The sequence below is a fragment of the Diadema setosum genome, chromosome 19, assembly GCF_964275005.1.
Source record: "Diadema setosum chromosome 19, eeDiaSeto1, whole genome shotgun sequence".
Lineage (NCBI taxonomy): Eukaryota > Metazoa > Echinodermata > Echinoidea > Diadematoida > Diadematidae > Diadema > Diadema setosum.
Genome location: NC_092703.1, coordinates 28420297 through 28447307, shown reverse-complemented (window position 1 = coordinate 28447307; position 27011 = coordinate 28420297). Strand labels below are relative to the sequence as shown.

The following is a 27011-nucleotide window of genomic DNA, read 5'->3' as shown; positions in this document are numbered from 1 at the left end:
TAATGGGAACACCACCCTTCGTCCAAAGCCCCCCCCCCCCCCGGTTTTGCCGAAAGGGTGCGTTGGGAGCGTTGGATCGCGTCGCGTTGATTGGAACCCCACCCTTCGTCCAAAGCCCCCCCCCCCCCCCCCCGGTTTTGCCGAAAGGGTGCGTTGGTACTTGTCTTTTTCTCATGTAATATTAAAAGACGAGTTTTGAATTTATATTTAACCTTCAAACAACCATTTCAAAGAGGCTATCGTCCGGATCGGTTTACACTCTATTACCACTTGTTCTACAGCCAGTTGGTCTAATAACCAGTTGGTCTAGTCATCATTTCGTCCAATTACTGTTTGGTCTAATTATTATTTGTTGTTTAATATCAGTTGGTTAAATATAAATCAAAAACTCGTCTTTTAACCCTATGAAAGCCCAAGGGGGGGGGGGCACATTTTGCCCCCTACCAGATTTTCATCCGCCACTCCTTCGCCCCAGTTTTACCCAAATGTGATGACTTTTCCTAAAATCTTATCCCGAACATTTTGATATTAGCTATATTTGTTATTGCTGGTTGCCATGGCAACAATAAACTGACCACCATGTCAGCCAGATTTTCATATTTTTCTGTTCCAATTCCAATTAACCATATCATAATGTATGAAATGGGCGTTTCTTGGCTGAAATTTACTGAAGGAGCAAAATGTGAAGTAATTATGGCCCTGAAATGTTTTTCTTATTATTTCCTTTGTTTTTCTGTGACAATGCCATAAAACAATAAATATAATAGAGATACTTGAAAATAACAGTATTTTCCAAAGATTGCCATTCTATTTTGTGTCATTTTGATTCCTTCACCCAAGTTATACCTCTAATGTGATTTGTTTATTACATTATCAATCTGCAAACTTAAAATTCCGATATTATGGGAATATGAAATATGATAACTATGCATGTACCTACCCCAAACAATACATCACAGGTCTCATAATGTATTTCTTTATTTTGTTATGAATAGCGCCCCCATGTGGTGACCTTGAGAAATTTCAACCATAAAAAATGATGAGCTTTGACTTGTAGATCATTTGTGGCAAATATGAAAAATATTGGTCTATGATAAGACAGTATTCTGGGGATAAAGAAATTATACAGAAAAATCATGTTTTTAGTATATTTCCTATGTATTTCTTTATATGTTGGTAAATAGCGCCATCTATGTGTGACCTTGAAAAAAATCAAGTATGCGGTCATGTAGACTATGAGTTGCTCTACCCATGTGCCAAATATGACGATGAAACATCAAACAATAACAAAGTTATATAGGGGGGCACAATGTGCCTCCCCCCCCCCCCCCTTTGGGCCTGGGAAGGGTCAAAATAGCTTGGGCTTTATAGGGTTAATATTACATGAGAAAAAGTACCAACGCACCATTTCGGCAAAACCGGGGGGGGGGGGGGGGCTTTGGACGAAGGGTGGGGTTCCAGTCAACGCGACGCGACCCAACGCTCCCAACGCACCCTTTCGGCAAAACCGGGGGGTGGGGGGGGGGGGCTTTGGACGAAGGGTGGTGTTCCCATTAACGCGACGCGCCACCACCCAACCCACCCTTTCGGCACAAGCCCTTTGAAGTCATGCTCTGCACCGCTCTAGTAGTTGCAAGGCGAAGTTCGGAGACGAGGAACGCATTTCACCTTTCGTTGAATTACAAGCTTTATTCCCCCGTAAAATTTTAAATGAAATACTCGAATTGATTAAGAGTAGTTTAGGAAGGAATTCAATATTATAAACATCTATTTCTAGTTTCTTCGTAATGCGCAAATCGAAATGAAATGAAAATTAGGCCCTCTTAAAAACCTGATATTTTTCTATAATGCGCACATTTCCGCATGTTAGTTTTCTATCCTTTAATCTGGGATATTTTGATCTTTCAAATAAAGTACTCCGCTAAAGCGTGCTCCAGCCTGCTTTTAAACTATTTGCTGTTAAAATTGTCAGTTTTACACAGTATTTTGATTCGCTGCTCCAATTCAAGGTACACAAATTCATTGTTGCCATCACATTGAAAGAGAGAGAGTGAAATGCAGTAGGGGCAAGTATTATGTGAGAGCGCTAGTCCCGATTCTAATATATTGATGCTCTCTTTTGTCAAAGCACCTGATTTCCACCTGTAGTTAAGCGCATAACTTCTCGGCGGTGCCGCGCATCCTTCAAAGGAGAGCAGGAGTTGTCTCTCCTTTTCTTACACCTCCCTGATCAGGGTAGCCTATTATGAATCAATACATGTCAATATGCAGTATAGCTCTCCCTGACTTGCCTGAAGTGTACAGGTCAACAAATCCCAAATTTTCGACCTGTTCGATCCAAATAATTATGTGCTCCGGTTTTGGTATCAATTTGCTTTCCTTTTTTGTTCTATTCTCACTGTTAAGGCGTCACCCCTATTTTACCAATTCTGGTCACGGTCATAGTACATGTTATTTAGAGGAAATTCATCTGAAAAAAAAAATACTTCAAAATATCAACAGGCATGCATCTTGCTTTTGACTAATGCACAATAGCAAGACAAGTGTAACAGAATTACATTTCAGATAATTTAATGGTAGTCATTGCTGATGGGGTGTGTCAACGAAAGGTGAGGAATTGTGTTGCACGAACCCGGTATTGCTATAGTAGGATATATTGAAAAAGCATATAATCAAGATTTTTAGACATACAATTTGTATTTCAAGCAAAGAATTACTAAATTTGTCACTTTAAGACACATTCACATGAGCAAAGTCATCACCGACAACGTAAGGAATTAGACGTCAGGGGGCATTTACTTTAAAAACAAGAACACAGGTTATAAGATTTTTTTTTTTTTATGAAAATCAAAAATAAAAGAAGAAAGTTAAAGAATATCAACCTTCACATGAAACAATGGTATGAATAATGATCACATTTAGCTATAAGCATAGGTGATTGCCATATAAGGCTCCAAAAGGACTGGAAACAAAATTTTTACCGAGGTACATTTTATTGTTGTTGTTGTTGTTGTTGCTGCTGCTGCTGCTGCTGTGCTGTTGTTGTTGAAGTGGATCAAAAGAAATAGATTTATCACGTCAGAAGGTTGTAGAGTTGTGATGAATTAGCAATGGTGACTTCTTGGGGAGAGGGTTGTCGTTACTCAATATTATAGACCCAAATAATATTTCTATGTAGTCTTTGGAAAGCAGAGGGCAAAGTAGTTATAGTTGATGACGTCATCACGCCATATAGTTGTCTATGCAGACTTTAATTGCCTCTAACAACTCTTCAGTGAAAAATATGTGAAAATTTGAATTTCCGTAACGTTCTTATTTCGTAATGCAAAGTTTAATGCAGTTTCTACCATTCAGTCTCTGTGATCTTATACTCTATAGTCATCATTCTGTTATCAACGTGAAATTGAACTACCGTTGCATTTGAACGTTTCGGCAAGAGAGCTCAGCCATGCTATATTCAATGTAGGTAAAAATAAGATTATACCGGTCATTTTACTGTAGTGTTTAGTATCATTATTGTTGTTGTGGTTGTTCTATCTCAGTCCTTCTCAAACCAGTCTGACTAATACCCTCTTCTTATCGGCTGGCATTTCCGCGCCTGTATAAAAAGAGGGCACAACGTCAAAAACACTACCGGATACTTCCAACAGACGTAATAATTATTATTGTATTGTATTTAACATTCATACTTTAAATGCGTTGAAGTTCTGTTTGAGACTAGATGCGTTGTGCGTAAACGTCTTTGCTCCGACACTGAATGATATTGCTTGTCCTTTGAAAGAGAAACATCTCTTCATGTTCAGATACAATTCATGAAAACAGACAGAAATCAAGTAAAACTACAACTGAACATTGATGGTAACATTTCACACGGCAAGTAAACGATAATGCAATGAACATTTCAGATTTGGTATATCATTGCGAAAATCATCTCAAAACCAAGTTAAAGGTCATTGTCTCTCATTTTGAAATGAATGCAAAGAGAAGAAATTAATCCTTCGAATCAAATTCTATTCTAAAGTAATAACTGTTCGATTATTGACAAAAATTATTTACAAATATGATTTCCTGATTAACAAACTAAGAATACGCTAGTAATGGGCCAAGATGACATCACTTCATAGAATGGTACTTTGTAAAATTCATTCATTAGCGAGCTGTATCGCTGATGAGGAAAAACATGCGAAAATTAAGAATGTTAAAATATTCCCCATATTTCCCAAATCTATCGTACCTGTTATTTGCTCTTTTATCCATGTTCATTGAAAATGAGACAGAGTATCCTTTTCACAGAAATTTTCAATACTGTATACATGTACCTATACTCTTGTGTTTTTTTTACGACATTAATTTTGTAAAAGAGCATACATTTTTAGTGGACTAGCGCCCTCATTGTCGAGCCATTTTTTTCTCCTCTCCTCTCTTTCTCTCTCTCTGTCTCCATTTTATAAAAAAAAAAATATACATGTAGTCACACACACAATGCACTGGTATGTCATAAATTGTACACAGTGTATCATACATTATACATTGTCTCTACCTTGACCTTCTAACTAGGCTTTTTCCCCCTTTTAGAGAATATTTTCGAGAAAGAAAGGTGTTCCCTGGCACATACATTTATTTTGTCGTTTATGAGCACAAGAGTACTTTTATGGAGGCCAAAATTTGTCAGAAAAAACCCAGCAAAAACACATGCGTTCTCTTGTACAAGTACTGTGCCTGTATACGAAACAATTAGGATGAATACTGCGCATTGACTGAAGGTAGATGATTAGTTTATTTATTTATTTATTTATTTATTCATCAATTTATTTATTTATTCATTCATTTAATTCAGTGAATCCAAACAGAGCTGTGTAGAGTTAGCCAAACCATTTGGTAACCATCACATACAAGTGTATTGTTGTACATTGTATTATGCAAATTAGACAAGGGCACAAAACGTACATGTGTAGTTATTAAGGTGTTTATGTCATTTTCTGTGTCAATGTAAATGATTACAGTGTTTGTACATGTATCACTGTATAAGTGTACCAAAATGTATGTACAATGTACCCGTCATGCACAAACTATGTATGTTAGTGTACGCATCGTATTCATGCATTTACAAGTCTGTTGTGCTTGAGCTGATATTGACTTGATTAGCATAGTACCATCCCGGAAAACACACACACACACACACACACACACACACACACACTCACACGTACAAACACAAGACATTTAAGGTTTTTTTTTCTTGAGATTTTTGTAAGCAACCTTGATATTAATTCTCTGAAGCTGACACAAGCAGACACGGTCAACACCACGCAAGTATTAATACTTTTCTCACGTCTCAAAGCCACACCTACGTCCAACACAACACTCCACCACCATAACTCGGATAAGATATTGCGCAAGAAACCGTGATTTTATGAGATATCAAAGCTTTAAACTTTATTGGAACTTTGCTCCAAATAAGGCAAGGTGATTGATTGTGCTTTCAAGTGACTGAATGAGAGTTCATTTTTTCCGGCATCCTTGGGATTTTGCTGCAGTTCTGAAAATTTCATCAAAGTCTTGTTCCGAGGGAATTGTCATTGATGTGGAATGGTTCACGGAGGAATCTGGTCAGCGTTCAAACTGGATGCGCTGTGGAATGACACATGTTGTCATCTAATACTCTTCACCCTCTTCCTCCTCTCCCTCAGCGTCGACGGAGTCGACACCGACCTCCTCGTAGTCCTTCTCCAGGGCAGCCAAATCCTCACGAGCCTCGGAGAACTCTCCCTCCTCCATACCCTCTCCCACGTACCAGTGGACGAAGGCACGCTTGGCGTACATCAGATCGAACTTGTGGTCCAGACGAGCCCAGGCCTCGGCGATGGCCGTGGTGTTGCTCAGCATGCACACGGCACGCTGGACCTTGGCCAGATCGCCACCGGGCACGACGGTTGGTGGCTGGTAGTTGATGCCGACCTTGAAACCAGTTGGGCACCAGTCGACAAACTGGATGGTGCGCTTGGTCTTGATGGTAGCGATGGCGGCGTTGACATCCTTGGGGACGACATCACCACGGTACAGGAGACAGCAGGCCATGTACTTGCCGTGACGAGGATCGCACTTCACCATCTGGTTGGCGGGCTCGAAGCAGGCGTTGGTGATCTCGGCAACGGTCAGCTGCTCATGGTAGGCCTTCTCGGCGGAGATGACGGGAGCGTAGGTGGCCAGAGGGAAGTGAATACGTGGGTAGGGCACCAAGTTGGTCTGGAACTCGGTAAGATCGACGTTCAGGGCACCATCGAATCGGAGGGAAGCGGTGATGGATGAAACGATCTGGCCGATGAGACGGTTCAGGTTGGTGTAGGTGGGACGCTCGATGTCGAGGTTGCGACGGCAGATGTCGTAGATGGCCTCGTTGTCGACCATGAAGGCACAGTCGGAGTGCTCAAGAGTGGTGTGAGTGGTCAGGATGGAGTTGTATGGCTCAACAACAGCTGTGGAGACCTGAGGGGCGGGGTAGATGGCGAACTCGAGCTTGGACTTCTTTCCGTAGTCGACGGAGAGACGCTCCATGAGAAGAGAGGTGAAGCCAGATCCGGTGCCACCGCCGAAGCTGTGGAAGATGAGGAATCCCTGAAGACCAGTGCACTGGTCAGCCAGCTTCCTGATCCTGTCGAGGACGAGATCGATCAGCTCCTTGCCGACGGTGTAGTGACCACGGGCGTAGTTGTTGGCGGCATCCTCCTTGCCAGTGATCAGCTGCTCGGGGTGGAACAGCTGGCGGTAGGTTCCAGTGCGGACCTCGTCTGTTAAAAGAAGGCAAGGAAAGATGGTTTATTAAACAACTGCTGCATAAAAAAAAAATTTGAAATCTTGCAAAATAAGAACGGAATGCTAGTACAAGGCTTATGTTTAAATCAATACAGGTGTAACTGCTTAGTTTGTGTTCTATGGTTTTCAAGTCAGAAATTATTTAGGAAGTTACATCAAGTATGTCTGCCATTGATGATATAAATGTGTCAGTCAGTATACATTGCAAATTTAATTATATCATACATTGCACATGAATATTAAACATACAAATTTATTTACATTGAAATGGCAAAGTTTTAGTGCTTACCGACAACAGTGGGCTCGAGATCGACGAAGACTGCACGGGGAACGTGCTTGCCGGCTCCAGTCTCGCTGAAGAAGGTGTTGAAGGAGTCGTCACCTCCTCCGATGGTCTTGTCAGAAGGCATCTGACCATCGGGCTGGATGCCGTGCTCCAGACAGTACAACTCCCAGCAGGCATTGCCGATCTGGACACCAGCTTGTCCGACGTGGATAGAGATACATTCACGCTGTAAGGTGGAAAAGCGAGCAGAGAGGTTTGATTAAAGTACGTGTATATTTGTAACTTTATAGGCATCGGCGTGAACGTGTCTGAATAATTCAGAATGGCACCATTCAGAAGCCAAGAATTATGTCCCATTATAAAGAGAGAAAAAAGTGGAGAGGTTCAAAGCTCACCCCCCCCCCTTCCCGCCTCGCAGCACAATCTTCTCTCTCAAAGGTGACAACGGCACCTGCAGTGCCGCGAAAACTCAAGAACCAATAAATGCATGGTAAAAAAGGAACAATTGATTGCTGGATGGTTCGTTCGTATTTACTTTATGCCGACTTTGAGTATGTTGACAGAACAAAGTCCAAATTCTGGTATCACCAACCCACCCTCCATGTGAAAAGCGGTTGGATTATTCCGGATTGTTCCGGCGTCAATTTAACTAAGTCAACATTTAAGAAGACGAAGAGTCAACACGTGCTCAGCTCAGCTAACATGGGTGTGCGCACCGCACCGCAAGAGCGATTTATACAGCCTCATCAAACCTTCTCCAACCATGATCAAAAGTCGATGAAACATGAATAACATTTTGACGTAGGATATCTAACACTGCCAAAATGAACAAAGACTCTATCTGTGCACACGAGACTCAAGAGTCAAGAAGTCCACTCAGAGTAAAAATCAAGGCGTTTGTGGCAAAAATCAAACCAAAGGAAGGTATAATGATCATAATCTTGCTGTGCGGTATATAATCTTGCTGCATGTGCACCATACAGTGAATTCAGCTCCTACTATACAGAGAGCATTTATAATACTCTTGTGGAAGCCAAAAAACTCGATAAAGTGAAGAAGGAATTTTGGCGGAAAAATTCCATGTCCTCCTCACTGAAGAAAAAAAAACCGCAATCGTATAAAATACATGAAAATGATAGATGGTAAGAGAATGAACCTTAAAACATGCCTGTAAATGGAAATTCAAGTCAAGAAGGGATACAATCTTTTAAGAATATTAAACCAGTACCATCATCACGACCATGCCACAAGCCCATGTATATTCACACGATCTCAAACCAACCCAAAATTTGTGGAAAGAGGAGGAGAAAATATAACTAAATTTGTACACCCATTTTTGATGGAGAATTGAGGGAAACTATCAATGATTATTCCACTTACCATGATTGCAGATTATGTCGTAAAAACAACGAATGAATACGAAGAGGTAATGGCTTGAAGAAGGCACTTTTCTCGTCCCAAGTCGATGGTAGGGTTTCGAAAAGATATACTGACGTTGCCACGGCCCCGCCGAGGCTTATATAGCCTTCTACGAGTCGTCTTTTGATTGGTCCAAATAACGGTTACCAAGGACTGCCAGCAAACGGCAACCCGCCTGTTGCTTTGAGGTTGCTATAAGAGACGGCGAACCGTCTTTCAAACATAACTGACCTATGATCCCTGTTAGTCGTCTATTCAGACCCTTTGCAAGAGCCGTTCATACTGTGGGAAGGTTTTTGGGGTGTCACATATAACTATATAAAGTTCGTCTGTTTTAACTGCCCATTTTGCATACAGAGATGTAGGTTTATCGATATATCTAACAGTAGAATCTGAAGAGATAATACATTCCCAACAAATTCATGGCGCATATGAAGTCGAATAGACTGCAATGTGATGTGTTTCTATAGCTATATCTCGTGCTTTCAAGCACGGATGTGATCTCCCTTTTAGTGTGACAAGTATCAAACGTTGGGTTTTCCCAAAGATTTTGATATATACAATCTCTTCGGGTTTCTCCCCTCTCCAGCGTATCTTTCTTTGTCTTTATTGATAATAAAGTATGCAGGATTTATTACATATAATATACCAGCAGAGCGACAGAGACAGATAATATACTATCTAGTTACCATAGCTGGCCTTTACGCGCTGCTTCTGGTACGTGTTGCCCTGAGAACACGGACAATCGCTCTCGTGTTATTTGAGCCGTGGTTTCGGCAACGTGTCGCATTCCAGAGAGGCTTTATCATAATCATCATGCCGGACTATAATACTGTATGTTCCTTGGTAACTGTATAGTGATTGTCCCGTGAAGTGTTCAGTCTTTATTTATGGAAGAGCTTTATTGCAATATTTCCATATGCAGTATTGCTGCATTTTCTAACGATTATGTTCGTTGTCAGTGGCAAAAAAGCCCTGAAATATGAAAATGAGACGAAACTACACCAATAATATCATCGGGCACATGTCGTCACATAGAAGGTCCTTGTAGTATTATTCACCAACCTTTTCTTCATTAATCATGTTGGTAGAGAATGATATGTGAAAGCTATATATCTTTATATATCTATGATATATATATATATATATATATATATATATATATATATATATATATATATATATATATATATATTATGTATATATATATACATATGTATATATATATATAAAGATATATATATATATATATATATATATATATATATATATATATATATATATATATATATATATATATCACTCACACACACACACACACACACAAGTGTCGTAAGTTTATTAGGTTACAAACAATCTAGAACCAACGGCAAGGCTGACAATGCCACCCTGCTCTACGTCGTTGGTGTGGAATGCGGAAGTTGAAGATGTCTGGGAATAGATGCAGCGATATTGATATAAAGTAATACACTTCAATGATACATCTTTAATTACAATTCTACCCGTGGATCCTGCAAAACGGGCTTGCGGATCAAAAGAGCTGTCATCCACTAAAATATTGAATCCATGATCCAGCAGACCTATTATATAGCGGAACAGGGTTCTTCGAATCGAAGACTAGTTGAAATTACGTAATAAGTACCTAACGACCGTTACACACAGGCTCTAATCCTGGTCTATACATCCCATGTTGACCTTACCAACGGTTGACTGTAGCAACAAGGACGTGTGCGTATCGGCGTATCGATAAACCCCGACGAGTTTTACACCATACTCGTGTATTCGTATAGTGATCTATGGTCTACAGTAACACTATGAAGATGCCTTTACCTCTCAACTCAAGCTTATTATGCTGTCTTAACAGGTGACAGAAGACTTTAATAAGAGAATATTTCATCATCTTTTTCCCCCTCCATCCACAGATTGCCTCTTTGTGTATAGCAAGCAATTATAGTTCATATCTCTTCTTTTTGTCAAAATGCACAAAACCACAGTCAAGCACTTTCTCAACCAAATTCATATTTATACCACCCGTAAATACAAAATGTATGTTTAGGCCTACATGTTTTGTAGGAGATGGAAGTATAAATGTACGAATGAATGAATGAATGCATGACTGAATGAAAAAGGACGACTATTGATAACGAAAAGCAAATTCTTATCCTACACCTTCATGACTCTCAGATGTCATACTCCATGTCCTTGTGAATTATTGTCAAATTAACTATATACAATTATATATATAGTCACTTAGATAATAATATTGTTTACTTCCAGTGATTTCCAAGATTGATAAAAAAATGCGATTAGTTTTTATGTTTTCATTGAAGAAAAAGCATAACGTACAAATAAGAACAAAACAATAAACGCATTATAATTTGATACAATCAAACAAAGTCTTACGCAAATAACATGAAGTTATTAAGATAGATGCCAAGATTACAATTTTTTAAATGCAATGTTATAGGCCTACTCTATTTTTCGTTTAGTATTTTGCATGACTTTAGAGATTTCTGAGAAAGTGCTCTGTATAATCTCTTCAAATATAAGTGTATGTACATATCATATAGGCCCTATATCATTTCATATTTTCTGACGATTAAACCTTGCTCTTGTCGACAATGGATGTATAGTTATTTTAGTTATGGCTGTATGAATAGTTGAAAGAATGAGCTGTCTATAAAGATGGATATAAGTCCTACATGCTTCAGAAGTAACGAACGTACACAGACATTTTGATTCAAAGATACATCCCCATAAGGTCCCACATCTTTCCATGTTATAGGCTATACTGCACTTCATTTCCTATTGCATGTCTTGAATGTGTCTTTGTACTTGTTATGTGTGCATTGTTTGTCCTGTACTATATTGGAATATCAACTATATTGGAAATAAGCGTTTGAGTATTTACCTTTTATAGATAATCGCCAAACAAAACTAGCTAAAAAGCAAAACAAAACACGCATTCCAGTCCATTATGTGCGAAAAAAAAAAACATATATCGCATTAGTTGGGGTAAGGAGAGAGGGAATGAGTATACTTATGTTTATCGATTGAGTTTTTGTCTCTGTAATTTTGTTTTCTGCTCTTTTCATCGAAACTTTAGTCACGGGAAAAGTCTCCTTGATCATTCTGCAGGTGAGGGTGCTGTAACTGAATGTGTCTATCGCGTGTGCGATTTTGTCTGTTTACATGCCGTGAGTTTATTGTGTGTTTTCTAAACTGTTTTTCCCAATCAGTGTAACAAAGTGTAGCCTCGTGGTGTTCGACCTCCAATAACGCACTCCGTATTTTAGTTTCTCGATAAGTTATGATCAGGGAGCACCACGGGGCAGGGAGTTGTCTACATTCCCAAGCTGGTAAAGCCCGTTGAAACCGTCACATTACTGGATTGGCCCGGTGACTGTGCGAAATATGGATCCAGCTGTAGAAGGCAATCGACTTCTTTATTGACGAAAAAAAACCGAGGGGCTTTGTATCACGCTAGGTGTGTGTAATGGTGTAATAACCCATTGAAACAGTATTCCTTGTAGACAGCTAGGGGTTATCACTCAGGGATCGAGTGTGCGATAACTCGATAGTTTACATATAGCTGTATTAATTTATCATAACGTAGAACAAGTTCTATATTGGTTGATCAGATCAGGAAGGTGTACTGTAAGAGAGATCGCCTCGGCTGCGTTATAACGCCTACATTCCGATTCGCACTGGTCCTTGAATCTATCCTATGCAAGAATGCGGTGGCGGGAAATTTGCTAAAGGACTTTGAACGCATGGACCTGATATCCATGGTGTTACCCCTGCTAGCGTAGAGTGCAGTGGCGCTCAGAATAGTGAAACCATGACAACAACAAAATATATGGCTTTATACGCTATTCAGATTTTTTTGGGTCTTTTGAATTGCTGTGGAGGGAAGCACTATGGAAAGGAATGTCTCATTTTCACAATTCTTGTCTGTGCTGTTGGTTAGGACAGGAAGGTGACACTTGATCTCTCACCTCCCTGGTTAGGACAAGCAATAACCCCTCTCGCTTTATCTTGCTCCGTATACTAGGCAATACCCCTTTCATAAACTCATCCTCCTATTATCCGCATAAGAATAATGCGGACAATTCAATAAAAAATGCGTTCACAAACTCTGAAAATAATCCGCATTATTTTTACGAGCGCCCGTCCTGAAAAAAAAGGCGGATGATCGTCATGGTGACTGCATACGTCCCTCCTGCGGGAAAGACAGGTGACGTTTGACCAAGGAGGTATACCTCCTTCGTTTGACCGCACCCCGGCAATTATCCGCATTATTTGGGTTTGCGTTCATAAACTCCAAATCTGGTCCCGATGCTGCTATTATGCGGATAATAGAAGGGTCGAAATAAAGCGCATTATTCTTTCCCCGCTCCGATTTTACTACCAAATGTTGCGGATATTATCCGCATTATTGAGTTTATGAAAGGGGTTTAACTTTTAATACATGTTCTTAATGCAGCACATGCAGCACTAAAACAAGTTTGTAACAAATCCATTTTGGTTGCCCGCACAGAGTGAACCAAGGAGGTATTGATGCAACCAAAAGATCGACCATATAAAATATATGAGCGCCCTCTTGGATTCACACCAGCTGTGTTAATACACTGTGTAATTAATCTCCAAAGCTGGACACACGACAAATGATTGGATAAGCGAGAGAGTCAATGTATGTTATGATTCATTAACAAATTGTTTCACTTCGATAAGAATTAATGTTCGATCTTGGTGAGAAAAAAACCCAATAACAATGTATCGTAAGCAAACCATAATATGCGTTACGTGAGCTATTCTTGTGCATTGAAGACCTGGGGACTGTTTCATGAAAGTTGTCAGCCCCGACAAGTTGTCAGTCTCTGACAATTTCAGTATAATCCTTGGTTTTGATTGGCTGTGAAGCTCTGCTCACTGACTGTTACTATGGTAACTGTCGGAGACTGACATCTTGTCGGGGCTGACAACCTTCATGAAACTGTTCCCAGATTAGTGTAACTGAATATGGACTATCCAGCTATCTTCTCAGATGGAAAATGAACAAACAAACAAACAAACGAACAAACAAACAAACAAAAAAACTATCGAACATCGATACAAATTTTCACACCATGTATCGTTTCAAAGCATGTCTGTAGGTGTTCTTTTTTGTCTTTAAATGCGTTAGATATATCGTTAAATGAATACAATAAGACAGACTGATTAAACTCCCCACGTTAATGGTGTCTAAGAAATTTGTGAAGAATCAAAATATGTGAACGGTATCCTCGTTGAGTCAGTATATAATGCATAATACACTTCGAATCTACAAAATATTTTGAGGACTGGGCATTGCTTGAAGGAAAGATGTTTTATTGCGTATCAGAAGATAAATGTTGTTCCATTGCAGTGGAATAAATGCTGGAGCGAGATACTAGCTTTCTCGAAGAGCCGACGAATGTGATTCTTGGCTTGAGTCAATAGTCGGGCCTTCATTCTATACAGACGCTTGAGGTGAAGTAATAGAACTTCCTCTGCACAGGTATTATAGAAAAGTTAATGATATTTATACCTGAAAACTCTTATTTGTTAGATACTCGGCGTACAAGCATTTTATCGCTTGCCACGATTGTCAGCGGATTGATCTTCTGGCGTAGAATTCATGTGAATGATTTAAAATAGAAATACACCCCAAAATAAATAGACTTCAAAAGAAGAGAAAACAAATTCCCTACAAAAATCTGAGAGGACGTAATAGCATTGCAAGCCGTATGTATGTGTCAATGTCGTTAGTTTATTAGAGTTTTGTAGAAAGTGATACCACATGGTGATTTATATCAAAAGTTAATATATGTTTTGGGGTTTATTTTTCTATTGAAGGCTCTTTTTAAAATTACATGTATTTCTTTATTGTGTTCATGTATTAGATTGTTGCAAATTCTGTACCCGAATTAGCGCAGTGGTATCTTATAGATTTGTTGGCATTCGTTGCCCCGTTGTGTGCGTTGAGTGTTGATTGGCAGAGAAAATTCCAGAGCATTGTTTACATTGTCCACAGTCCCTGGGAAGGAAGAGGATAAATTTCCATCGTTAGCTTTATCTTACCGGTATTGACGCCGCTGTACTTCCGCTGGGTCAAAAGCAGATGTCAGAATAAAAGTAGCCTACTATCATGACTACTGGAAGCAAAACATAACACTTGAATGACATGCACAAAGTTATCTTTGAAAGTATTCTTTCTTGATATTATCAAAAGTGATTTTATATGTTCATAGGTAGTATTTTTTCTTTTTCCCTTGAAATGAAGCTCGAAGTTTTTCTTCTACCGATTTTTAATCACAATTCTTTATATATATATATATATATATATATATATATATATATGAAGAATTTGTTTGCAAAAACCGATAAGTCCATTTTTGAAGATTTTGAAGTAGGGTCTCTATCAAAAAGTACAAAATAATACCTTTAAATTATATATTGGTCACCACATATAAAGGTACATTTTTGAAGTTATGGTCAAAAGAAGCAACAATTTTCTTATTATTCTCTTTATTTTTCTTGACCTTTAATCGCAAATATCTCCGCATGACAAATATGGACTTATCGGTTTTTGCAAACAAACTCTTCATAAATATATATATATATATATATATGTATTATATTTTGTATCTATTGTAGAATGCAAATACAAACTCAGCATCTATCCAAACTCTATCCATTTTTCCACATCGTATTCCCCTATGATGTGTAAATTGAACAAGACAAAAGCCCTTGTTGTCTAAGTGCGTAATGCAGAAGTTTAAAAGTTGAAGATGGAAGTAGATTTATACTCCTTGTTTTGTTGATCAAACGCTGCAACAGGAGGAAGAAGACAGTTGTGAACCGGTGTCATTGCCATGTGCAGAAACGTTTCATACGATCGATAGGGGGCGCTGTTTGGTTTCTTGCTCTGGTTTCTTGTACAGTATTCGCCTGACTCGGCGGGTCCATGCTCGGAAGTATGGTACGACTGACCGCGCTTACCCTTTTCATTTCAATCTCGAAAACCATGAATAGTTATAAAAATTATGTAGATTGCATACGTGTTATGAAAATGACCCCTCGACCTTCTACTGAAGAAGTGCGAAATTGTGATGCGCCAGGAGTCTTTATAACAGAACAACAAGATGGACAATACGCATCTATTTCTACACCTCCCCTTGCTGTTCTCATTAAATCTTCACTTACGAATATGCAATACGCATAGCCTCCAGCAGGCTTAGCAGACACCAACTTCCTTTAAAAAAAAAGTTATGCATGGGAGCCCAAAGGCTTGCTAGACCTGACAACAACCAATGTGAAGGGATGAGTCTCTTTGTTAGGTTGACTTTGATAAGTTAAAAGTGGGAGAAAAAAACCCCAACAACAACCCGAGAACAGACAAGTAATGCAATTTGAAGATTAACATGTTCCGCTCGTGATTATGTATAAAAGTTGTATGTATGAATTTAACAAGGTGTTGACGCCATTGTCTACGAACTCTTACTGTCGTTTGTACTTTAAGCTTCATAACACTATTTTTTTGTAAGTCAAGAATCATCCTTTATAACCCGTTAGACGTAATACAGTCTTTACTGCTTAATCCTTAATACTTCATGATAACTTGATTGAAGGATTCACTTTCTTGTTCATAAATTTCACTGCTGTGCTTGTAACATAATCATTAATTTCTTTGTTACTCCTTCTTCTCAGACCAATTTGTAACTGGCGTGGAATTCCCCTTTCCACATCATTTTCGCCATACCCTTTTTGAACTCTGATTATGTAATATGCACTCTATATGCATATTTCTATACACACACACACACACACACACACACACACCATCCAAAAGCGTATAATGATGAAAATGAAAAGTCACACTACATGTAAACATCAGTGACTACACTGTGCTCTTGTCCACTCGACATATTGAAAGTGCTTGTCTCTCAAGTCTCTGTAAGTTCGCACTTTTTCCATAACCCGGCTAAGTGACGCGGAATGAACGATAGCGATACAGTTTTGATCTTGATTATAGATTATTTATTTTTTTCCGTTTCACCTTTTTCGATTCTCTACCGCTACATGAGATGTGTAGAAAAATCAAAATAAACCATAAATTGTCAATATACTTCTCATAATAAATAGTCTAGCATGTCTAGTGTGTTCGTCTAGGGATTGAATCGATGGACAAAATGATTAATTTGATCGAGTAACTAGTGAAAGAATAGAGTAATTTCAAACCCATGAATCAATTATAATCAGTACATTAAACTACGGTGGAATGAGCAACTAGGATGACAAGACGAGGAAAAATATCTTGCCATGTTTCAATTTCTTTCGAAACCTTTCGTTCAGCGCAATTTGTGTTGTGTAGATTGAAGGCAATTTGTGCAATATCATAATGATCACAACGGAGCTATGCAGGACATGCCATGGGATCGGTTGTACGCTACGCCTTACTGAAGAGCACTTCACGTCTTTCGTATTGCTTGGCAGCCAGTAAACGGGTTTCATGCATTTACTATAAAATTGTATTCGTCCTTTTGCATATGGAACACCCTGTAATTGATGTGGTAGGAATTCATCTTCGTATCTTCACCTACAGAGTCATGACCTAAGGTATGATTAGAAAAAAAATGAAATATGATTATTGTATTGCGGGTAGCTGTTAGTTTCAATTATCGTCTAGTACTCGTCTTCGCCTTCGCCTTCCTCCTCATCGCCGGCTGAGTCGACACCGACCTCCTCGTAGTCCTTCTCCAGGGCAGCTAGATCCTCACGAGCCTCGGAGAACTCTCCCTCCTCCATACCCTCTCCCACGTACCAGTGGACGAAGGCGCGCTTGGCGTACATCAAATCGAACTTGTGGTCCAGACGAGCCCAGGCCTCGGCGATGGCCGTGGTGTTGCTCAGCATGCACACGGCACGCTGGACCTTGGCCAGATCGCCACCGGGCACGACGGTTGGTGGCTGGTAGTTGATGCCGACCTTGAAACCAGTTGGGCACCAGTCGACGAACTGGATGGTGCGCTTGGTCTTGATGGTAGCGATGGCGGCGTTGACATCCTTGGGGACGACGTCACCACGGAAAAGCAGACAGCAGGCCATGTACTTGCCGTGACGAGGATCGCACTTCACCATCTGGTTGGCGGGCTCGAAGCAGGCGTTGGTGATCTCGGCAACGGTAAGCTGCTCATGGTAAGCCTTCTCTGCAGAGATAACGGGAGCGTAGGTGGCCAGAGGGAAATGGATACGTGGGTAGGGCACTAAGTTGGTCTGGAACTCGGTCAGATCAACGTTGAGGGCGCCATCGAATCGGAGGGAAGCGGTGATGGATGAAACAATCTGGCCGATAAGACGATTCAAGTTGGTGTAAGTGGGACGCTCGATGTCGAGGTTGCGCCGACAGATGTCGTAGATGGCCTCGTTGTCGACCATGAAGGCACAGTCGGAGTGCTCAAGAGTAGTATGTGTCGTTAGGATTGCATTGTAAGGCTCGACTACAGCGGTAGCGATTTGTGGAGCGGGGTAGATTGAGAATTCGAGCTTGGACTTCTTTCCGTAGTCGACGGAGAGACGCTCCATGAGAAGGGATGAGAAGCCGGATCCGGTGCCACCGCCGAAGCTGTGGAAGATGAGGAATCCCTGAAGACCGGTGCACTGGTCAGCCTGAATGAGACAGAAGCAACCGATCAAAGTACATTCTTGAATTGAAGGCTTTCAAAATGGGTACGGAAGTTGAGTTACTGCGACGACTCGCCACTATTTTGAATGCGTCCTTGGACTTTTTTTTTTTGTAAATGAATGCACGTAAACGATTATGATTATGACATGGACTCAAACAGACGAACAAACAAACAACAACGGCAACAACAACAACAGCCGCAAAAAAAAATATTGTAAGACGTATTCGGTGGGAGTCTTTTGGCGCCTATATGATTCGGAACGTTACAAAGGCTATATAAGAATGTTGACAATGTTTTGAAAAGAACAATCAAACATTCATTACATTCATTGGAATATTTCCTGACGTATTGTGGTTGTTCGATTTGTTTTTTCTCTCACCAGTTTGCGTATTCTATCGAGAACCATGTCAATGAGTTCTCTTCCAATTGTGTAATGACCACGGGCGTAGTTGTTGGCGGCATCCTCCTTGCCAGTGATCAGCTGCTCAGGGTGAAAGAGTTGGCGGTAGGTTCCGGTACGGACTTCATCTGGAAACGATAAATCGGAGACAAACTAGAGTAACATTTCATCCCTTTTGGAGATCATGTTATCATAATGGGCAAGTTACCCCCAAAATATAATGTGGATGTTTGTGTCACTGTATGCAGGGCTCCACACTAACTTTTTTGTTAGGTGGCCCGATGGGGCCACCAAAATCCTCAATTTCAAATTTTGGGTGGCCCAAGAGAAAAATCTGGTGGCCCGAAAAAAAAAAGCATTAAAAGTCCTTTTTTTTTTTTAATGAGTCAAATATTTAAGTTTTATCATAGTAAGAATTGGAAGTTGGACATATCTACTCATAAATAAACCTCAACAAACTCCAACACTCACTGTCAGGCACTCATTCAGTCCTTTTCATCCATCCTTTAAACAAATTTAACTGCTAATTTCTGGCGCAAAAAGTTACGAATCTATTGACATATACTTTTCAAAAGTTTTGGTTGCCCGAGGCGGGCCACCAAATTTGCCCTTTTTGAAGTTTGGGGGCCCGACTTTCATTTTTGGTGGCCCCGGGCCACTGGGCCACCGTTAGTGTCGAGCCCTGCTGTATGTTATACAGCATCCGTGAAAAGCAAACAAAATTTATTTGATGTGAGAAGGGGAACTCAACAGTTTTAAAAGTGTGTATCAGATTTAAAAGATAGCTCAACCTCTCTCCTTGACACACACTTGCCACTGTCAAAATATTCCAGTATTCGACTTTCTTGTTGAGAAAATGTAAAAAAAAAAAAAAAAAATTGGAGCTGAGCAATTATTCTAGATTCTGCAAATTATTCAGTGTAGTATTTTATGTATTTATTTATTTATTCAGTTTTCTTTACCCAGGGTAGCCCCATCAGTGGTTTACACACTGTTATCCTAGGGGGCCCTGCAACAGAATGACAAAATATAACAGTTCAACAAACACAAAATAACAAATATTGACATCTTAAGTACGCCTTATTATGATAACTACGAACAAATACTGTAACCATTTCGCGAGTGAATAATTACACGTATATTGTATGATTTTTTTTCCTTTTCTTTTGTCTGTGTGAAGACGGGACTGAAAAAATAACGTCCCAGGATCTTTTTAATAGCATTTCTTACCGACAACCGTGGGCTCGAGATCGACGAAGACGGCACGGGGAACGTGTTTGCCGGCTCCAGTCTCGCTGAAGAAGGTGTTGAAGGAGTCGTCACCTCCTCCGATGGTCTTGTCCGAAGGCATCTGACCATCGGGCTGGATGCCGTGCTCCAGGCAGTACAACTCCCAGCAGGCATTGCCGATCTGGACACCGGCCTGACCAACGTGGACTGAGATACATTCACGCTGTAAGAGGGATGATATAAATCAGGGAGGTGAGATATAAATGCATCAATTGCTGTGTAACTTGAGGCTGTGTTATGACTCGAGTCACTTTGTCGACAAGCAAGGCACAAGGGAAGGGTTTGCACACCAATATCATCTGACATTTCTTGGTTTCAAGTGATTGTGTGCAATTTATCATGTGACCGAATACCATGAATACTGAATCACGAAACCGTCACTATATGGAAGCAGCGTTGTTTTTGTTGTCTTCAATACAGGGAAAATTGCATTGTGTCTATATTCCACGAAAAGCAGCGGAGAAAGCACTTACGTCGCTGCCATTCTGTCTTTTAGACTTTGAATACTCCGGCACTGCTTTGGTCTTATAAAAAGGCGGGTAGGTTGTTCGACCAGTAGACTCGGTTTATCTCTGCGTTAACGCGACAGTGATTTGCGCCAATGATACGGAGCCCGTATTCGCTCTCACGAGAAAGAAGAACTTTAGGTGACATTTCTGCTTTCAGCAGATTTGTTCAGAAAGCCCCTCACTAATGTATGAAGGAAAGTGACAGCTTTGCTTCACTAACAATGTTATCAATATCATTTTCATCATCATCATCATCATTACTATCTTATTATCATTTCTATTAGTATTTTCATAATGATAATTATTATAATAATTTTGTCAATATCGTTACCGCAATTAACTTGGTGTGGAAAGGATGGACTGAATCATGTCTGATTTACTACTCTCGGGGCAAGTCTATCACATAATAACATTCAACGAGCTACTGTATCCTGAAGTGACTGGTTTCAGAAATCCGCCTCAAAGATCGCATCTTCAGACAGACGCATTGCACAGTTATCCACTGAATGGAAGACGAGGCACTTCAGCTCCTCTGCGACGACAGTGTTTACCCCGCCATCCCACATCGTGCGGTTATCATAAGATCGGTCGAGACAGACTGATCGCGACTAGCTGTGGAGAACATACTAGTACGTCAGTGAGGTATCTCTGGTCGATCGAAGCAAACACATTCGCTGGATGGAAACCAACAGCACATTTCGCTCGTCTGTGTGCTTCGGTGTGTCAACTAAGCGATGACTCATTGTGTGTCATTCTCTCAGACTATTAACATCGAGTCGCTTACTTCAGGGAGACGAAACAGATTTTTCCATAGAAATTCAACGTATCAACAGTGGCATATTCCTGGAAAGGAGGAACGCAGTTGTTTCACCTGTTCTTGCCTTTAAGACCCGCTCATTGTATGCTAGATCCTTACAACTACTTTGAACTTTACATGAAGACTGACATGGCAATTTGCATCTTTCAAACTCCTGCCATGAGTAAAGATAGACTGTCATGTATTTTTTTTTCTTGACAGCTTTTTAGTGTTTTCTGGATCTTGCAAGCCCTCAGATTTTTTTTCCTTCACGGTGGACCTAGAAAAGACTCCTGTGAATCTCTATAAAGTGTCGGTATTTAATGCGCGTTGGAAAAGTTGAATTTGCGATAATTCACTTCAATCAATGTCAATATTCGGACATTATCAGGCAGTCTTCTCATTTACGGGAAATTTACCACATTTAGCAAATGCTACATCATGTTCATCGATTATCAAGACGATGTGTGACAATTACTGCGAGGATATGTCACGTTCGCATGCGTTTCTACGAACTAATCCATCCCATACCTCATCGCATCCAGCCAACATTCACACAAAATAGACATCTTGTGAAAACGTCTGGATTACATCTCAAACGATACTGATTGGAATTGGATGGTGGTTTTGTCATTGACGTTAAAAAAAAAACAACAGCAGCAAACAAACAAGAAGGAACATCAACACCGCTCTCAGTCAATTATTCAAATTAACTTCTACGGGGAGAGTGCTCAGTCTCTGATTGAATCAACCTCGAAAGTAGCGACAAACGATGTATCTTGCATTAATCAGATCTGCTGACCCTGAACACCGATCAGGAGGCTAATATCCGGACCGTTGTTCGTGGATCGATGGCGCCGCTAATTAATCCCATGCACCGATGCAAAGAGGGCGTTTTCAGTTTAATTTCTCTGCTTTTCTTTCAGACGAGAGCTGCGTACATGTATTACCATGATTATTAATTTGGCCATGTGCTCCCTGAAGTGGCAGTATCTCACGTATTCACATATTAGATGTACAACAGTGAGTCACGGTGAGGTGTATGGACGGAAAGTGCACGCGAGGGAAGTCATCTTCATCACAAAGTCAGCACAATGTCAAAACTGTGTTATTTTCCACGTCAATCACCCAACATAAGACATTAATGACCCTCAGTTGCTGCTTCCAACTCTATTTTTACGCGGGAAGAACGATGGAACGTCTTTGAAGGACTGCAGACTTTTGCTGGTCGTTGGCGAATTATTATTTTTTTCTTATTGTATTATACACTGCAGCTCTCTGAGGAATGAAACTGCCCTCAGCGGTCTAAGTTCTCTATGTGTACATGCAATCTAACTTTACAAATCCCTTTACAGTATTTTTTTCTCTCTCCTTCAACCTTCTCTCTCTTGGTACACAAACACACACGCGCGCGCACACACACATACATGACATACACACGCACACGCATTCTCGTTAGAACATAGTTGACCATGAGGATTTCAGCTATATAGTTGACCATGTGGATTTCTGTTTATAGCTTATGAAATATTCCGCAGAATATCTTAAGCAGAGATTCTAAAAGGTCTGTGTGAGAGGAATGGTCTCTTTTGATGGCACTCGAGCAAAATATCACACAATTCTCATAACTACACTCGTCTGCTCCATGGATGTACTAGCAGATATCCATTATTCACGCCACCCTTGACTGTACCCCTCGATCTCTCTCTATACTTCACACTCGTAATAATAGCCAGACAGCGACAAGCGAGTCTGCTCATTAAGCGGCTTGCACAACCTTCCGCCATCCCTTCTTCCCTCCGTCCAATACGTATTCTGTAGCGTGTCCATGGCAACCCCTCCGGGAGCTGCGATGGATTTTAGCCGAGCGCCGCCTGCCACACCCGTGCGGTGTCAAATCATTCCGTGTGAAGAGTGTGGGGAGTTACGTATTTGTGGACTATATCATGGGTGCCCTGTATCATAGCAGTTAATTTCATGGACACAGGCAAAGAAAAAGAATGCGAGGAGGAGCCAATTTTGTCCTGGCGCTGTCTTGGATGTAAAGAGAGATTCTGATCTAATTTCCTGACTCAAATTATAAACCATCTCACTGCCCTTTTGTAATAAGCAACGTTATCGTCAAAAAACAAAAAACAAAACAAAAACAAAACAAAACAAAATACAAAAACACAATATCAGTATGCATATTTGTCGGTTTGGTGTACATATGACATTTCATACAAATACCACACTGTCGATGGAAGGTTTTGGCGTATATACGGATATGATTTGCAGCCTCATTGGACAGGCAACGAAGCCATCTATGGAAATTTGTATTTCCGTGGGAATCACCTGATATTTGTTTGGTGCGTTTGGTTTCCTGTATGTTTTAATTATATATTACAAAGATGGAAAACAACAATCACCACAACGGCAAAGGTGAGATTCACAGTTTTGGAATAGGAAACGTCAAAACTACGAAACAAATTTCGAGATTGAAAAAAATAAAGAAAGCTAATCAAATAACGGGATATGTAGTAGAGTCTGCACTGAGAGATTGTTCCACTAATGCATAACGCTACGAGAAAGATGATACACCAAAACATAAGTTAATACGGATCATATCTTATCAGATTAATCCCAATTATATTTATAGTATACAACCTCATTACCGTATACACAAACGGTATACAGCCATCAAGCACAAAGAGAGGTAGCGTAAGGTTATGTCGCACGGCAGCTGGATTATTCAGTCGATAATAACTGTTATCGTTTGGAATTTGTTTCACAATATTGTGAAATACAAAAATCGATGATGGCATTGGAAAACATGTGCTTACAAATGAGTGAAGATTAGACCCTGGAGTCCCGCACTACGCATCGCTTCTGCGCAGGACCAACGCCCTTTTTTCTTCCTCCCATGTACGATATCACCATCATCATTATCTCTCTGGCCTTCTCTCCCTCTCCCTCTTCGTCTCCCTCTCCCATCTCTCCCTCTCGTTCTACCTTTTCATCCCTCAGAGACTGCCCTAATCAACAGAACACTCACGCTCTTGTATGGCGCGAAAATGGCATCGCTGGGTCGTGGCACCAGCTTTGCACTGCACGCACCATCTACAGTATCAGAACAGGAATATTCCTCCCGCTCCGTCGCCTGCACCTAATGAGGCACCTCTCCACCAACGCTTGACAGCGGAGGATTAAGAGGAGAATAAAGTCATCAAAATGAGTCGCAGGACAGAATGCAAATAGAAACTGCGTAATATATCGCCATGATCGCATATATACAATTATATATAATCATATTGCCATTTGGCGATGTACTATTATCTCAACATCTATCTATATCTGTCCACATATTGTATCATCTCAGTTATCGCTCTTTCTGTCTGTTTCATAGCAGTGCCATCATTATGCACAAACAAACAAGTCAGAACTTACACCAATTGATAAACAGAGAAATTGTTGAATCATAATAACATGATAGTGATGCACGTCTTTTTTCATTACATATATAAGCACATTCAGTCTTCTGATATCTCAAGTTAGGGGTGCCAGTCCTTTACGATACAATTGCACTTTTATATGCTGTCATGATAATATTGTCCCCTGTCTGAACTATACACTGCAAGCTGCAGTGGCAAGTCCTGCCAGTAAAACTACAACTACAGAATACACGTCTGTGTTTCAATGGAAATAATGAAGCTTCTGGGCCTTATACACTTATCCTTCATTACACTTCCCTGTAATTCTATTTACGTAAAAATCACGAGAAACTCAAGTCATCAATATTTTTTTTTTCGGCATGCGTCATGCGTGTAAACACAATTATTGTTCCAGCGTCGTATATTCCTGCTCCGAGGTAAGAAAGTTAAATAAGTTAATAGCATGTTCTTTTATTCACAATGACAATCTGGAATCGAGCCGTATACTTGAAAGATTTAGGATAAGTTGCCGCAACTTATACTTTGTCGCTATATAGCTTAAAGGGTGTGTACAGTTCTGGTCGAGGACGAGGTGAGGATTTAGCTTTTAACGTTTTGCGAGATAGAAACCACTCTATGAGATGTCAAAGAGCATGCAGTTCTAATGGGTATCAAATGTTTATTCGATGAAAATCGGTTTTGACATGGCTGAGATATCCAAAAGCAAGGTGAAACAAAAGATCCTAATAAAGTTGTGGCATGTCGCCTTTTATTATTAGCACTTTTTTGGATATCTCAGCCATTTGAAAACCAATTTTCATCAAATAAACGTTGAATCCTTCTTAAAATTACATGCTCTTTCATATTTCATAAGAGGCTTTTCATTATCTCACTTAGGAATGTTCAAAATATAAATCGCCACCTCAACCAGTACTGTACAGTCCCTTTAATCAATGATAACTATGAGAGCATTACGTAACTGCGGTCCCAACGCAACAATGATCATATTTGCTTTGTACGACTTAGCAAACGCCTGTCAAATATGGCCTACATCCTAGGTACACAAAGCGTGCAAGTTTACGCGTTCTGGAGGAACGGTTTGCGAAAGGATTGACTGGCTAATAGCAAATCCGAGAATATATCAATACTGAAGCATACGCGTTCTAATTCAAGATAAAATACACTGGATAAAACATCGACAAAGATAATTATATTTAATGGAATACTGTTGTACAGACATAGAAATCGAAAGTGCGACAGCAAAACCTTTAAGAGAAGATGGAGGACAAGAACAAAGGTCAGTGTAATGAGTATGTGTACTGAGATGGACTTACCATCTTGGCAAGATAACTGGATTGATACCTCGAGCTGCGAAGCGTCGCGAAGTGAGCTTTGAGCAGACGTTTGGTTATCAACTGATGGAAACGCACTCTCGTTCGCGGTTTTTTATGCCGCCGCGAAAACCAGCGCCTGTGGGGGCATGCGCAGTCGGAACAGTTTCTTCTCATCTGCTCTATTGTCCCCATGATGGTGAAAGTGTTTCTGGCATTCCCGTTCTCACCCGATGCTGACTCACTGAAAATGCGCACAGGTGTCAATTGTTCAATATATTTGTTGCTCATCCCGAATGAGTTTACTGAACGCTTTACCTTTAAAAGTCAACAACAAACATATATAGTGTTTCTATATAGTAAAATTTAAAATGTTTGTTGTCTCTATTTCTCAGAGAAAGCAGTGATTTCAACCCACGGTATTTCGTTGGAAATGTGCCATATTGGTCGACTCGAATCTATGAGACTTTAAGTGTTAAATCTGTTGATGATCCATGGTTCCCATGGTATCAGTATACCGTATTGTCCTACCATGGACCCTAGCATACCACAGTAGGGTCCATGGTCCTACTACGGAAAATAACTTTCCTTAAAAGATTAATTTGCAAACAACGTAATTTCAAAACAATGTCATCTTAAACCCAGATACGGGGAGTATGGCAAACTTAAAATATACGTATTTCTACTGTCGGGTTCTATTCCTGTTTATTTCGCCTGGTGTTTATTACTCGTCTTACTCTACTCGTAATGGTATGGCTTGTTTTATCATTTCGTTTCATTTCAGTTTATGTCATTTCCAACAACACAAATCATCATAGAGATGTCCGGGATTTTGTATATGACTCCATTTTCATCCTTCGTATCAATGTAAGCTATTAATGAAATGCACACACACACACACACACACACACACACACACACACACACACACACGTTATCTTTCCCTTTGACTGTTAGTATTCTTAAAGCCATTGTTTACCAATTGCAAATAAAAAACAGCTTTAGTGCTTCCAAAAGATAGTTAAAAATAGTTAGGGATAGAAACAAACA

General features: G+C 40.1%; 2 protein-coding genes across 2 annotated transcripts; both read right to left on the bottom strand.

The window, feature by feature from the left end:
* Positions 1-5409: 5409 nt before the first annotated feature.
* Positions 5410-8619, bottom strand: LOC140242568 (tubulin alpha-1 chain). Its single transcript, XM_072322313.1, has 3 exons — positions 8480-8619; positions 7103-7325; positions 5410-6788 (listed from the first exon to the last, which is right to left on the bottom strand). Exons 1-3 carry the CDS (start codon positions 8480-8482, stop codon positions 5656-5658), a joined length of 1359 nt encoding a protein of 452 aa, XP_072178414.1. The 5' UTR covers positions 8483-8619; the 3' UTR covers positions 5410-5655.
* Positions 8620-16569: 7950 nt separating this feature from the next.
* LOC140242702 (tubulin alpha-1C chain) lies at positions 16570-26033 on the bottom strand. The gene is made up of 4 exons (XM_072322461.1): positions 25965-26033; positions 19856-20078; positions 18605-18753; positions 16570-18208 (listed from the first exon to the last, which is right to left on the bottom strand). Exons 1-4 carry the CDS (start codon positions 25965-25967, stop codon positions 17225-17227), a joined length of 1359 nt encoding a protein of 452 aa, XP_072178562.1. The 5' UTR covers positions 25968-26033; the 3' UTR covers positions 16570-17224.
* Positions 26034-27011: the final 978 nt, after the last annotated feature.